Source organism: Podarcis filfolensis (genome assembly GCF_964270895.1).
Source record: "Podarcis filfolensis genome assembly, chromosome: 10".
Taxonomy (NCBI): domain Eukaryota; kingdom Metazoa; phylum Chordata; class Lepidosauria; order Squamata; family Lacertidae; genus Podarcis; species Podarcis filfolensis.
The window spans coordinates 56,148,380-56,163,553 of NC_139612.1; the positions used below are offsets into that span (position 1 = coordinate 56,148,380).

The window sequence follows — 15,174 nt, forward strand, 5'->3', positions numbered from 1 at the left end:
TTAACCATCCTAACCATTTTTTGGTGGTGAAATTCCTTCATGCTACAACCTATGGTAGTTCCTATGATTCTTCAGCATAGTTATTTTTTGACAAGTTGACTTCTTCATCACCATCCCTCCGGAATTTTGATACTTTGAAATTAGATTGTGAACTTTCCCAACTTTTTTAAAGGTTGCCAAATTAATTACAAATCAGCAAGCAGTAAACTTCTGCTGCAAGCCCCACTGAACTCAGTGGGACTTCCTTCTGAGTAGGCATGTATAGGATTGCTTTACATGTCAAAGTAAAATGCCTCACTTTATGGAATCATTATATGTGTACATTGAAGGTTAGTTCACAGTCCGTTAATGATCAAAACTACTGCTAAGCAACCACATGAGTGACAGTCGTATTAGATTACGATAGAAGATCCCAAATCATTCACAAGTCAGTGGCAAGATTCTGTGGTAACTGGATTGTTCAAAAAGAGTCATGTCAAAAAACATCAAAGCTATGATACGTGAGAGAGAGCAGAAGGTTGTTGAATTTCAGCTTGGAATCAACATGCTTCCCGTGACCCAAGAATTCTTAGCTGCTTGTATACATATCTACTTTAGATAAAAAAGACCCAGGAACTCATCAGAATGCCAACTTGTAGCTTTATTTGTATAAAACTTTTTTTGTAATTTTCATAATGTAAAAAGATATCAGCACAAAGCAGTATATTACTCAAGTCAACTTTGACAGGACATACAGACTGCAATCCCCCGGCACATCTTTACATCCAAACTAGCTCTAAAAGTTTTCAGTTCCTGCATATAAATACACATAACATGTTCATTTGGTTGTGATTCTGACAATGGAAATGAAGGTAAAAATGGTCGGATGGGGGTGGTGTCAATGAAAGCTTAATTTCCTAGCTCTTGTTTGCTTCCATACTTTTTCTAAAAAGAAGAAGAGCAGAATGCGTTCTTCTACATTATGTTGTTTGAAGTATATGTTACCTTTGGCCTTCATTGGCCTTCAAGTATATGTTACCTTTGGCCGTTCATAAAAGAACGGTCAGCAACTGACACCTTCTAAGTCAGGGGTCGCCAACCTGATGGGTACATTTGCAATCTGGACAACAGTTGTGGGCATCCCACACATGCCCTATTCTAGTTGCTACAACAGAATGCTTCTTTTTAGCCTAATTTCAGCAGAGGGAGAGGACATATTTGCATGATTCAGAAGCTTCAAATATCAAGTTTCTAAATGGGGGGGGGCTATCTGAGTTATTATTATTTCTATTATTATTTCTATCGTTATGCATCATCTATGTTTAATGTTATGGGGCCATAGCTCTGTGGTAGAGCAATTGCTTTGCATACAGAAGGTCTCAGGTTCAGTCCCTGGCATCTGCAGGTAGGATTGGGAAAGTCTCTCATCTGAAGCTCTGGAAAGCTGCTGCCAGTCAGTATAGACAATATTGAGATGGATGGACCAATGGTCTGATATAAGGCAGCTTCTTATTTTCACTGCTTGTTTTGAAAGAAGCCAAAGGAGAGCCTTAATGACCCAGATGGAATTCTGCCCTTTATCCATAATTCTCTCTTGCTTTAGTTTCTGATACCCAGATTTAGGCTTTCTTTTTTAAAAAAGTATCCAACATATATTGTGGCATTCATCCTGGATGAACAGCAAAGGAGGTATTCATTTTTAAAGAGGATCAGATCGGTTACAGTTTTACTTTTGTCCTTGACATGCTGACACATTTAGCTGCCAACTGCTGAATGAGGTCTTCGAAACCTTCTAGCAGATTTTAGTAGATCAATGCCACAGTGATGCTAATGCAGTTCCCATTTGGGAGAGTTAAGTATAGTGAAATGTCGTCAAAAGAATGCAACAGCTACAGACTTCTTAGGATGTACTCCATTAGTGACTGGTGCTGATCCATCAGTACCTGGTCTTGCATTTCCTTTGTGCTTGTGCTATTGCAGAGTGCCTGGTGCAGTGGAATCTGGCAGAAAATAGAGGGTCTGGGAAACTAGAGAGTTCTTGGTTGAACCAAGAGGGGATGTGAAGGCAACCCAGTCAGTCATATCAAGTCAAAGGCCATCCACCTACTGCAAATAAAATATATTTCAAGTTGGTGGAGTTAGGTGAATGTAGGAGTGATATGAGCAGTACAGTATACAGCTACTCTCCTGCCCCAGTGGCTAAAGTTCAAATAAAATATGAGCGACGGGAGAGAAACAATTTAAGAAACTTTGGAAATCGTTAGAGGGTTTTAATGTTGTGTGATTTCATATCCAGCAGTCTTTTTTCACTTAGAAGCTCAATCACTCAGAATAATTTTCCTGAGTGTTCTAGTTGAGTTGATTTTTTGTGATATCGGAAAATGCCTTTTCCAGTGATAACTGGAAACTTCCATCAGAATGACTGTGGCTAGGCTGACACCTTTTTTTCCTTCTTCCAGTTATTTTAATTTATTTCCTGATCCTCAAAAAAGTATGTAAAAGTCAGCACAGAAAACTACCTTAAAAATATGTTGCATAAAATTAATATAGGAAACTAATACTTTGAATGTACTATGTACTTCTCAACTGTTTATGAAGGTAATAGTGTTTTATTAGAAGCTTTGCTGTTGCAAGAAGCAGCAGCAGCAGCAGCTTTGCTGTTGCTTATAGTTTGGAGGTGGAAATAGTATTATTATTTTCCAATTTTATTAAAGAAAAAAATGGTCAAAACCACAACTGGATTTAAGAGCAGAACAAAACCCATTGTGTCTTAGCCAGCTTTTCATTTGGAGTGTGTCCACCGCATGCTCAGCCCTTCAAACCGGTACTTCAAACTGCTTAACTTTGCAGGAGAACATCTGATTTGGAAGCAAATAATATTTTCCTTATTCATGGCAATAAAGAATCATAGAATTGTATAGTTGGAAGGGACTCCTAGCATAATCTAGCCCAACCCCCTGCATTGCAGGAATTTCAGCTAGATCATACATGACAGGTGGCTATCTAACCTCTGCTAAAAAAAACCCTCCAAGGAAGGAGAGTACTACAGGTTAACTTGTTTTACAATATATGGTGCTTTTCTGATTGACTTTCTATGCATTTCAGTCCTACAAGATCATCAACTTTGCTCCCAGCCTGCTACAAATAATAGTTTCTGATCAAGTGGAATTCCCAGTCCGACAGGCGGGTGAGCAGAAATTATTTCTATGTGTTATGTTTAGAATTTGGTTTGATAGTCATACATATCCAGATAGAATTTGGTTTGATAGTCATAAATATCCAAATTCAGCTACCGTTTCTTACTTTGATGGTTTGCTTGCCTTGGCTACTGAGACCTAAAGTTCAGAATATGTTCCAGCAAAACAAGGAGGGTGCAGTAAAGAGCCTGTGAGGAGAGTCCCAAGGGCTCTATAAGGGCTGCATTCGGACCTTGGTTTTTTTTTTTTTTTTTAATATTCAGCAGTCTTCCACGTGCTAGGACACTAGGACTTAGGCATGTTTTTCTTCTTTCACTTCAGCTGCTATTTACTTGAAGAACATGGTGACGCAATACTGGCCAGACCGAGAGCCACCACCTGGAGAAGTGATATTTCCATTCAACATTCATGAAAATGATCGGCAACAGATACGGGATAACATTGTGGAAGGAATTATTCGTTCTCCAGACTTAGTGAGGTATGTCAGGCTTGGGGACATGCATCAGAAATCCCTGAATTGTGTTCCAGGGAGAACTAATGCTTCCATTAGGTATGAATTATGCAGATCATGCTACTTTACGTCAATTTTTACTCTGTATAATTCTTTTTAGAAAATTGTGGTTTTCCAGGAGGTGATGGGTTAGGAAGGGTAATGGAAGGTAAGCTAAAGGACTTGGAGTCACTTCTGTAATAATTCTTAAGTGGAGGCTTCCCAGAGAGCTGTTTCTAAAGAAGATGATTTGGATATTTCATGTTAAGGTCTAAATGAGAATTGTAGAGAGGCAGGCTAATCAACAAAGGGCAATTAAAGCTAAATTATTATATCCTTTTGTCACACCAAGGAAGTTTTGTTTCCCAGATGAAGATAAAGAAAACTCTTTATAATCCATTTTTGACCCAGTCTAGATGATAAAGAAAGATCTGTTCTCACCCTGCCTGCCAGCTGTTCCACATAAGCGTGTAATGGGGAAAGGCTGTAGTTCCTTGGTAGAGCACATGCTTTGCAGGCAGAAGGATCCAGGTTCAATCTCTGATGTTTCCAGATAGTCTGGGAAAGACTCCCACCTGCAGCACTGGAAAGCCACTGCCATTCAGTGTGGACACTACTGAGTTAGATGGACCAATGGCCTGGCTTGATATAAGGCAGCCTCCTGTGTACATGTGCAGGCCTGATTGATACCAACGCAGAATCCAGAAATGGGCTGTGCAATTTGGTCTGAGTGTGTGGATATAATGCACATGGGCCCTCTGCAGACATTAGGTCTATTCATGGATATCGGGTGGCCCAGTGGATGATACCATCTCGCTGTCTCACTGTATATAGCCTCTAGGTCACCCAAGATTGACCCTGGGTTAATCATAGAGACTGATGGTCTGCAAGTTTGCAAATCTTGTGTGCTTTAGTTTCTAGTAGTCATTAATTTGTGTGTATGTTGTTTATTTTGTTACTCCATTGGTCTCTGATAACTCAAGGAGGAAGGAGAAGACACCAGCAATATGGTTTCATTACACAGTATCCAACTAAACAGTTCCGCTAGTGCAATGACTTCTAGGTGTTTTATGGAACTGCCCTGCCCTGCCCTCTCCTCTCCCTGTATGACCCCTAAATCTGTTCTTGGGTTTTCCCTAACCCTTCAGAGAAGATTTATAGGGCACGCAGGGCATGTGCAGGGAAGTTCCAATCCATAGCTAAAAGGCCTTGCACTAATGGAACTTTGTGGTTGGATACTGCCCATAGTTACACTGAATGTGATTTCACATATATCCCCTCATCCTGTCTTTGTCATTTGAAAGGTTTCTGATACTCTCCTTTTGTGGAGGATTGCCTGCTAGCATTTATTACAGAATAAAGTTTGCTCTGGGTTTCTGATATGCTTAAAGAATTTGCTTCTCAAACTGTTTACCAGAATGTGTTACTTGCTGACACTCTCTTCTTCTTCCCCAACCTTTCAGGGCCCAGCTGACAATGTGCCTCCGCACTATTATCAAGCATGACTTCCCAGGTCACTGGACTGCAGTGGTGGACAAAATAGGCTATTACTTGCAGTCTCCCAATAGTGGGAGCTGGCTTGGAAGTCTGCTGTGCCTGTACCAACTCGTGAAGACCTATGAGTAAGTGGATCTTCTTCTGGGAAAGCCCCTTGCCCAGTAGCCTTGCTCATACAGATGGCAGTGTCTGGAGAGCACATCCAAGTACATGCATGTACCCCTCCTTTTGCCTTGACTGGTTCCTTGGAGAAATAGCTTCTCAATTCTCAAAGTAGAATGTATGTGTGGAGAGGGAGAAAAACAGGAGTCCACCCATGTGCTCAGGAGAAGGCAGCTCTAGTGAATGGGAAGCAATACTTGCATTCATCAAGGTTAGGGCAGAGTAACATGAGAAGAGAGACTCATGCTTTTTTCCAGATGAAAGTAGATAGAGCTTGATTGCTGTGTGCAATATGTGAGTCAACACGAAGGTTCAAGTAATTATCAGATTACTTGATAATGCTGTACAACTGTGTAAGTTATAGCATATTTGCCAATATGTCTCTGATTTGCTGTGCTGAAAAATAGATTAAAATGGTCAGGCAGGGGTGGAAGGATGGCAAGCAATACTGAATCTTTTCCTTAAAATGTAGAAGAATTAGGACAAGTGTAAAAGTTTGCTCCCTAATTGTTTCTGGGTCTGGCTGCTTCTTCAGATACAAGAAGGCCGAGGAGAGAGAGCCCCTCATCGCTGCAATGCAGATATTCTTGCCTCGGATTCAGCAGCAGACAATCCAGCTCCTTCCTGACAACTCCCATTACTCTGTGCTCCTTCAGAAACAGATCTTAAAGATTTTCTATGCACTTGTTCAGGTATGAGCCTCTGCACGTAAAGCAATCAGATTATAGAGAGTTCTGGGGTGGGGGTGGGGGACCCTCTGCATCATTTCCCTTAAGAGGCATACTTCAGAGTGTTTCATTCACTTCAAGCTTGCTTACTTACACATTTGGATGTTTAAGATTACAGTCTTAGGCCTGGACTTCACAGTATTTCAGAAAAGAAAGAATGCTAGTGAGAGATTGTAACGCCTTACAATAAGCCTGCAACTTGCACGCGGGTTACGTCCTGAGGATTGTGCCTAAAGCCAAAATCATGTAGAGTCAAAACACATTGGGTGTACAGTGGTACCTCGGGTTAAGTACTTAATTCATTCCGGAGGTCTGTTCTTAACCTGAAACTGTTCTTAACCTGAAGCACCACTTTAGCTAATGGGGCCTCCTGCTGCCGCCATGCCACCGGAGCCCGATTTCTGTTCTTATCCTGAAGCAAAGTTCTTAACCTGAAGCACTATTTCTGGGTTAGCGGAGTGTGTAACCTGAAGCATATGTAACCTGAAGCATATGTAACCCGAGGTACCACTGTACAGTAATGGCATTTGGAATTACATAGTCCTTAACTATGTAAGCATAAACAGTTTGACTGTGTAAAGTGGGGATCTCTTTGTACTTAAGAAGGCTTCTTGGACATTGTAGAAACCAAGATTTCCCTTCAAATGAATGGGGACCTTCTTTTCTAAGTCTAATTGCTGGGCAGGGAGGGAAACTGATGAGGAGAGGCAATTTGCAGCCCTGACAGAACACCTTTTCTGCATTCCCTTTCTGTTACTTCTGTGTATCACAATACCTCCACACTTCCCCCCATGCTTCTTCTGTATTTCTCTGTGACACTCCTGATGCACTCCTCTTAAATAAATCCTTGAAAGTCATTGCTACCCATGGATGACCAGGTGACTATCACATAACATACACTCCCAGGGCATTAAGAAAGGTAGTCCTACCCTGTCTCTTGGAGCAAAAATAAATAAATAAATAATCCAGCTGCATTGGGTGTTGTATCAGTAGTATAATAAATTGTTTTCTTTAATAAAAACAAGGTGTAATCTCTGGATAATATAGTCTGGAAACACAGCAATACCTTTACTCTTTGTGTGTGACACCCCGCCCCACTCCGTCTTTTTCTTCCTTTCTTTAATTCCAGTATGCACTGCCACTTCAGCTGGTGAATAACCAAACTATGACTCAGTGGATGGAGATTTTCCGGACTATCATCGACAGAAGTGTGCCTCCTGTAAGGATTATATTACTGGGCAACACTAACGCCTTTGGGGAATAGGAAAGGGGAAGTGTAGCTTAAGGGGCATATTAACTTAACACCCCCCCCCAGTTTGCAGTGTTATTAGAGGCTTATCCTCTAGATGTGTTCCAGTATTTTAAAAAAGGAGGCAGAAAGAAGGACAGGAGCAATTGCTCACACTTTCCACTGCCTTGGCAAGAATATAGTGTTTCTGAAATACAAGGAAGAAGATACGTAGGAAAATCTGACTTCAGGTGCCTTCCACAAACCTGCTGCCCCCCCCCCAGCCCTCTTGGCCTCTGTAAGCACCGAGTGATGTCATCACAACATGTGACCATTGGCTGCCTTGCTCATGGTACCCTGTTACAAACTGAGCACTGTTGCAGCCTCCCAACTACAGTAGTGCCTCTGGCTGTTGCACGGTCTCTGGGCCCTGTTGGGTTTCAGTGCCCATGTATACCCAGGACTTGCAAGGGACCCATTGCCTGTGCATCTCTGTGTGGGTCGTGTTCTATAAAAGCAGATCAGCACAGGAGTGTGCTGCCAAGTGTGGTTGCGGAATCTCCCTCTTTGAAGGTTTGCATGGAAAGCTTAGCCAGATTCCTTTTGACCAGGCTGGGCTTGGGGCCATTGGCTGCCTTGACATGGGGAGAAGGAAACAAGCTTGCTCTGGAGTGGAGCAGGCAGAAGGTACTGCTCAGTTGACTCAGTTGTAGAAGCTGATATTGCCCGTTCCCTTACATGCTTGAAGATTGCTCCAAGACCTAAGTATGTACAGTGATGTGGCTTAGACAGAACCTAACCTTAGTCCATGAGGATTGAGACTCAAGCTGTGGAGTTCGTGACATATGCAAGTTAGTTTTGCACGATATATTATACAAGCTTTAAAGATGCACAGTTTTGGCTTGATGTTCTGTGCATGCTATGACATGCCAGGGCAGGGTCTGAAGGCACCTGATGCTGCAGCTTTGCTGAAGCCAAGCAGGTCTGAATCTAGTCAGTGCCAGGATGGCAGATGCTTACGAATCCTATGTATCTTGCATTGAGTTTTACCATGAATAGAAAATAAGCCGGATATAATTCATAATGTATCGAAAGGTATGGGGTAGACACTACAGCCTGCATAATCTGTGTAGTCTGCAGAGTATGAACCATGTGGAATTTGCCTCAGTAACAAATTCTGAGGGTTTTGTATTGCTGGTTTCAGAGAACAGTCTCAAAAGAAGTAATTTTCAGTCTTTTTACAGTGCTATCCTAAGCATGTTTGTTCAGAAGTAAATATCACTGTGTTCAGTGGGGCTCTTTTGATTATTAATCTTCATATTTTAATGTTTGTGTTAACTGGTCTTTATACAATGTAAACCACTTCAAAGCCAATTTTGGTGCTAGGTGGTGTGTGTGTGTGTGTGTGTGTGTGTGTGTGTATATATAAGTTTCGTTAATGTTCAATGTTAATTTGTGTACACATTGGCTGATAGTTACTTCCTTTCATTAGGAGACTCTGCAGATTGATGAAGATGATAGGCCAGAACTAGTATGGTGGAAATGTAAGAAATGGGCCTTGCGGATTGTTGCTCGCCTTTTTGAAAGGTAAAATGCTAATTAGAGCAGATTTTCTGAACACTGTTTTTCTCAACACTATACTTCAGTCATTTGTCTATATATGTTGCATGAATACTCCCTGCACCCCTCCAGGGGCTGGAAAGGGGTTAGTTTAACCTCTGGTTTGCTAGTAAAACTGAATTACTGCGTCGCGAAGTGAGGCATGTCTAAAAAGTGTGTCACCAACATTAAAAGTTTGGAAAGCTCTGATTTAATGTAAAAAAGTATCCTTACAAATCTAAAACAGGAGCAGAAACTTCCAAACTTCTTATGGCTGCACCAGAGGGGTGTGTGTATGAGAGAGTCATAGTCACTTGTGCCTGTAACGGTAAACCAAGGTTTAGCATTGTGTCTGAACAAGCTCTGTATGTTCTTTCACACTTTTGTTCACATCTTTTGAAAAAGTTTTACCAATTTTACTGAAGGTCTCCATTGAATATTTTCTTTTGCTCATTTTCTGTTTCTCATCTTGCAACTATTTATTGAATTTGTATATCATCCTTCATCCAAAGATCACAAGGTATAAATGAGAACATAAATTACATAACAGAAAACCCAAAAACAAACTAGAGCTATTTTGAATATATCTAGAGCGTGCCAAATCAAGCCATGCCCCATTAGCCATCTTACTGCTTGCCTGGAGTCAGGAAGTCGGGCAAGCCACAATGCATGGTGGGTGGACTGTGTTTGGCTTCGTACATAAGAAGTGCAAGTCACAAGATATGAAGGCCTTCTTTAGTAGGGTGATACCTTTACATCTTTGTCACATCATTCTTTCAGCGCTTAAGAGAAGACCAGTTTGCTTAATGTGAAATCTGTCTTTTACTATAGGTGGGGTATAACACCTGCATGTAGTTAGCCAAGGGGAGTCACAGTGAGCGTATGCATCCTTGTTGCCTTGAATGGTCCTAGATTTTGCTTCCCTGCTTTTCTTCTTCCTTTGGTCTCCAGGATTATTCTGAGCACTCTTTTATACATGATCAACTTTAGTGGCATGTGTACACGTTAACCTTCAGTTTACGTACTTGCTTTGGATTCTTTCTTTAAGGTATGGCAGTCCTGGGAATGTAACAAAAGAATATTTTGAATTTTCTGAGTTCTTCTTGAAAACCTACGCTGTAGGAATCCAACAGGTAAACATCCGCCATTTATTTTATTAGTATGATAGTTCCACAGCAGGAAATTTTCACTTGTCCTTTATGTATCATTTCTTTAACGCAGGGATGGGAAACTTGTGGCCTATAAGATGTTGTTGGACTGCAAATCCCATTATCTCTAGCCATTGGCCTTGCTGTCGGGGGCTGATGAAAGATGAAGTCCAACAGCATCTGGAAGACCACAGCTTTCCCATCCCCGCTTTAAGGCATTTATTCCCTTGCTTGAGTTATTGGCTGTTGCACAACAGAAGGAATAGCAGATGTACCCCAGGAACCTGGGTAAAGAGGGGAGGGCACTCATAGTGAAACTGTTCGCAAGGCCATTTTAGGATAATCACAGATGGTTAGTGCTCTCTAGGTAGAAGCCTCATACCATCTAATATTTAGATCCCCCTTGTCAGGAACTTGTTAGGAATCTGCTTCACACTGAGTCAGACCACTGCCTTGATTGACAGGCAGCAGCTCTCCAGGGTTTCAGACAGGGTTATCTTCCAGCCCTGGTTGAGCTTGTGACCTTCTGCACACAAAACGTCTGCTCTATCACTGAGCTATAGCCCTTAGTTTTCCAGGGTGCCCCTTTTCCCAAAATGAACTGCTGATTATTTTTTTAATTATTGTAGCTGCCACCTGCACCTCTCTTGCCTCCATTTTGGCCAGTAGGTCCTCCTCAGGTGATCAGATTTGACCATTGGGCTTCCAGTTGCTGCTCCCTGTTGTATGTTGTTACAGCAAATCTTTCCCATGGCTACCATGTTCAGGGATGATGGTGGTAATGGAAACAATCACAATGTTCTAATTTTAAGGACAGATTTTCAAATGCAACCTGATATATGTTGTTTTTCCTTTAGGTGCTCCTAAAAATCTTGGACCAATATAGGAAGAAAGAGTATGTTGCACCACGTGTCCTTCAGCAAACATTAAACTATCTGAACCAAGGGGTCAATCACTGTATAACCTGGAAGCAGATGAAACCACATATGCAGGTCAATACAAAAATAGTGATTGGTGTCCCTGCACAAATACTGAGGATTTGAGCTAGAGCTTTTCATGTAGTGTTGGAGCTTGAAAAATTAATTACAATAATTAACATTGCAATTACTATAATGGGAATGCAGTCACTTGGACAGAAATAGCCAGTCAATAGCATATTTATTTCATTTATCTGTATTTTATTCCACACCATCTGTAGGATTTGGAGTGGGCTCTCTCTCTCTCTCTCTCTCTCTCTCTCTCTCTCTCTCTCTCTCTCTCTCTGTGTGTGTGTGTGTGTGTGTGTGTCTATCTCCCACCCCTGCCTGATAACATTTAGTAATGTAAAGTGTGTGATGTGACATCATTGCACTAGCTGCTGGATTTGGTGGGTCCAGTATGCAGCACACTGTACTGTTGCAGGATTCATAATGATGATTTGTTGGGGTGAGGACTTGTGTTTGAATGATTAATAATGCGATTTTGCTCTGTTGAACATTCTCTTTGCTTTTTTTCTTATTAGACTGTGTGTGAAGAAGTAATCTTTTCCCTGATGTGTTATAAAGATGAGGATGAAGAGCTCTGGCAAGAGGACCCCTATGAGTACATCCGCATGAAATTTGGTAAATTTGGTAAATATGTATTATGCATCAGCTAGATGATTTCCTTGCTATCAATGGTATTATTTCCCAGTAGCACCCAATGTTTGAACAGATTACTATACATTCAGATGTATACAGTGAGAAGTTTTGTTTGTTTGCACCTGTAATTTTGTTAGTATTTAGGCAATATAACAAAAGGAGATAAAACAAAAAAGATGGCAAAGTAGACATCCCCCTGTTTAACCTGTCCATTGCACTCCATCCCTAAATAACAGTTTGCTTAAGCCCCCATAAACTATGGTTGTGGTGAGGTGTCTGTTAAAAACACAAAATGAGGGAGAGACAGCAGGATATTGGCTGAAAGCTGTTTACTTCCATTAGTGATTGCTCATTTAAGAAATAAAAAGAGCCTTGTTGGGTTGTCCTTGTTCTGTCAATTTCAGAATGATTTGTCAAAATGTTCTTGTTAAAGATTGTGCAGTAACACTTGATGTGGTTTTCTGTTCTTGTTCTTTTTGTTGTTGTTGAAAACTTGAAAGATGTCTTTGAAGATTATGCATCCCCTACAACAGCTGCTCAGATACTTCTGTACACTGCAGCAAAAAAGCGAAAAGAGGTACTTATAATACAACTCTATGACATTATAAAGGCTTGTACTGCTTCCTCCATTCTTCATTGGCTGTGATGGGAAGCCTGTGGCCCTCCAGATGTTGTTGGGGATGGCAACTGGAATCCAGCAACACCTGGAGGGCCAAGATTTCCTGTCCCTGCTTAAAGGCTATTTGTCTCCCTTAAAAAAAAAAATCTTTATTACATTTTTATCCTCTTTGCTAGCGAAGTTGCTCAGCAGCGGTGTACAAGGTATGTCCCTGCCTGAAAATCCAATGTTACCCTTGCCACGACCATCTGAGCTGGTTCAGGCTACAGTGACCCCTCCCATTCCTCCAGTCTGGACTGATGCTGCACTGAGTAGCCAGGCAGACAAATCTTGAGTGTGGCCTCTCCCCACTCCGCATGGGTCATCTACCATTCATCAACAGCACCACCAGTGTCTTCTTGGTTTAAACAGAATGACTCCAGCATTTTTGACTTTCTAGTTCTTAATTTTCTGCATTTTGTTCCATCTGTTTAGGTGTTACCCAAAATGATGGCATTTTGCTATCAGATACTTACTGGGCCCAATGTTGACCCTAGGAAAAAAGATGGGGCATTACATGTGATAGGATCTCTAGCAGAGATTTTGCTGAAGGTAAGCGGATGAAGACTTGTAAGATACATGTAGTTTTGCCACCAAATACGTAGTCTTCAGTGTGATTCATGAAAACCTTAATGCAGGGATCAGAATGCACATGTATATCTCTGACAGAAGGTCTGTGTAGAGCAGGAGTTGATAAGGGATTCTAAGAGAGATGAATGAAAATGGAATGAACCAAGATTTGTAAAGTATATTTTAATTAGTATTCTGGGACTACTTGGCAAGTCCTGTTGTACACAGGTATTTCATCAGAGACACGCATGGAAATGAAATTGATCTGTGGACAGTAAGGCATGGTAAGTAGCTCTAGAATGTTCATTAAAACAGATGTATCCTAGTTGTTCTGTTCAATTTAAATACCATCTTGAAAAGCAGGTGTGCGTCAGAGGGCACTTTGGTCCTCAAAACGTAACTTGAAATAATCCCATGGTATGCTATAGGCCCGTAATCCACTTGAACACGAGGACAGTCAAGCTAGACAGGGATTTAGCCTGTGCATCAACAGCCAGGTCTAACCAAAGGAGAGAGCTGCAAGGAAGCCTCTTAACAAACGAGGCAATATCTCTGGTCTATATCAAAACTCCCAGGTTTTGTTTTTCACCTGGTCTTAGAAAGATATTCTTCTCCTTTCTGCAGTCTTACTTAAGCACACGAGAAGAGCCTTGCTGAATCAGACAAAAGGCCCATCTGGTCCAGTATCTCTTAATTCATAGCAAGTCCGCATTTCTGGATACATGTACCTTCATAGGGACACATTCCCACCTGTGGCTGTAATTGGCCTGGACAGCATAACATATTTAACAGTTGGGCATTTCTGCATTTTATTGGACTTATATAATGCCAGAATATTTTCTGAAAGTGAACTTGAAGCTGGAAGCTGATTTTGGTTTATATTTGTGCAATTACTCTAGGGCAGTTAAATTTTGGGACATAGTTGAATGTTGTCACATATCAAAGTGGAGACTAACCTTTTTTGTGGCTACTGTTAATTCCATCAGAAGAGTGTCTTCAAGGATCAAATGGAGCTGATGCTACAGAATCACATCTTTCCACTGTTCATGTCGAACCTGGGGTATTTGAGAGCAAGAGTAAGTGACCAGAGCAAGTGTATCGTTCTGCAGTAACTTGCTCTTCTTAGCATCATTTAGAGAGCGTGCCCCCTCTTACAGCTTCTGGGAGGCTGATTTAAACTTGTTTGCTTTCCCAAGGGGCAATGGGGTGAGATGGCATTGGGGATGTTGTTTTGTACATTGTTGCTCTTTGCTTTTTTGTTTGCTCTTTTATTGCTGACATTCTTGCTTGCTGCCTCAGTGTCTCTCCTGAAGGTTGAGTAACTGACTGGAGCAACATTTTCATGTGGCACAAAGGACTGTTGCCTGTGCAAAACTGCCTTAGTTATACACAAGTGTCTCTTTGGAACTTGGCCTAGAATTTTAATGGTTGTTGTTGGTAGTGGTGGTGGTTTTAATCAGGGGTGGTTGCATGCACACACACACACACACACACACACACACACACGTTTAGTTGTCTAATGTAAGCCTCTTCAAACCATAAGATGGGGTACAAGTCTAATCAGCTGAGAACTACCAGCACACAACTAGATTCCTTAGAGAACAACAGAACTCAGTAGTGTCTGTTTTGCTTTCTCCCTCTTATGCTGCAGTCCTGTTGGACTCTTCATTCGTTCAGTACTTTGGAATTCCACAATGAACTCAACCTAAGGAATGCTGTTGAGCTAACAAAGAAGAGCCTGATTGACGACAAAGAGATGCCTGTCAAAGTGGAAGCTGCCATAGCACTTCAATCCTTAATAAGCCATCAGGAACGAGGTTTGATTTTGATTTTCTTTCTTTCTTTCTTTCTTTCTTTCTTTCTTTCTTTCTTTCTTTCCTCTGCATGGACTCTGCATGAACATCCCCAGTTCAATTAAAATGCCTCGTTGCTAAACTTCAGATTCCTTCTGTCAAAATAAATAAATATTATGATAATTCTCCTCTCTGTAATGACAGACACTAGAATATAGAATATGTACCAGCCAGGAAGGGTGCATTCTCTGGAAATATTTGATTTTCCAATTAAAATAGAGTTTTAACCATGAAAACATTGTTCTTGCCCTACTGTGTATTGTTGCATGTATTGAGTATCCATGCTCCAATAACATCAATGCATCATTTGCTGCTCTATCAAGCATCCTACCATGTGGTTGTTACTGACTGAATAAATGCCCACGTAGTTCATTATTGGCCATTCTTTTCCCATTCTTTGAACCTTTATTTAAGTGTCAGGTATTTTGACTGCTAATTATGCAAAT

The 15,174-nt window shown here is 41.1% G+C and overlaps 1 protein-coding gene across 4 annotated transcripts in view; it reads left to right on the forward strand.

Moving 5' to 3' along the window:
• IPO8 (importin 8) overlaps positions 1–15,174 on the forward strand; it is a 41,066-nt gene that overhangs the window by 2,566 nt on the left and 23,326 nt on the right. For 2 of the 4 annotated variants that reach the window (XM_083572278.1, XM_083572276.1), the window contains exons 2-14: positions 3,085–3,166; positions 3,498–3,654; positions 5,130–5,288; positions 5,861–6,017; positions 7,183–7,272; positions 8,774–8,868; positions 9,929–10,013; positions 10,886–11,020; positions 11,530–11,629; positions 12,148–12,224; positions 12,741–12,857; positions 13,862–13,951; positions 14,527–14,692. In XM_083572278.1, the coding sequence (XP_083428404.1) occupies positions 3,085–3,166; positions 3,498–3,654; positions 5,130–5,288; positions 5,861–6,017; positions 7,183–7,272; positions 8,774–8,868; positions 9,929–10,013; positions 10,886–11,020; positions 11,530–11,629; positions 12,148–12,224; positions 12,741–12,857; positions 13,862–13,951; positions 14,527–14,692 (1,510 nt within the window). Of the gene's footprint in view, positions 1–3,084; positions 3,167–3,497; positions 3,655–5,129; positions 5,289–5,860; positions 6,018–7,182; positions 7,273–8,773; positions 8,869–9,928; positions 10,014–10,885; positions 11,021–11,529; positions 11,639–12,147; positions 12,225–12,740; positions 12,858–13,861; positions 13,952–14,526; positions 14,693–15,174 lie in introns of all 4 variants that reach the window. The other 2 variants (XM_083572277.1, XM_083572275.1) reach the window with 1 other exon arrangement.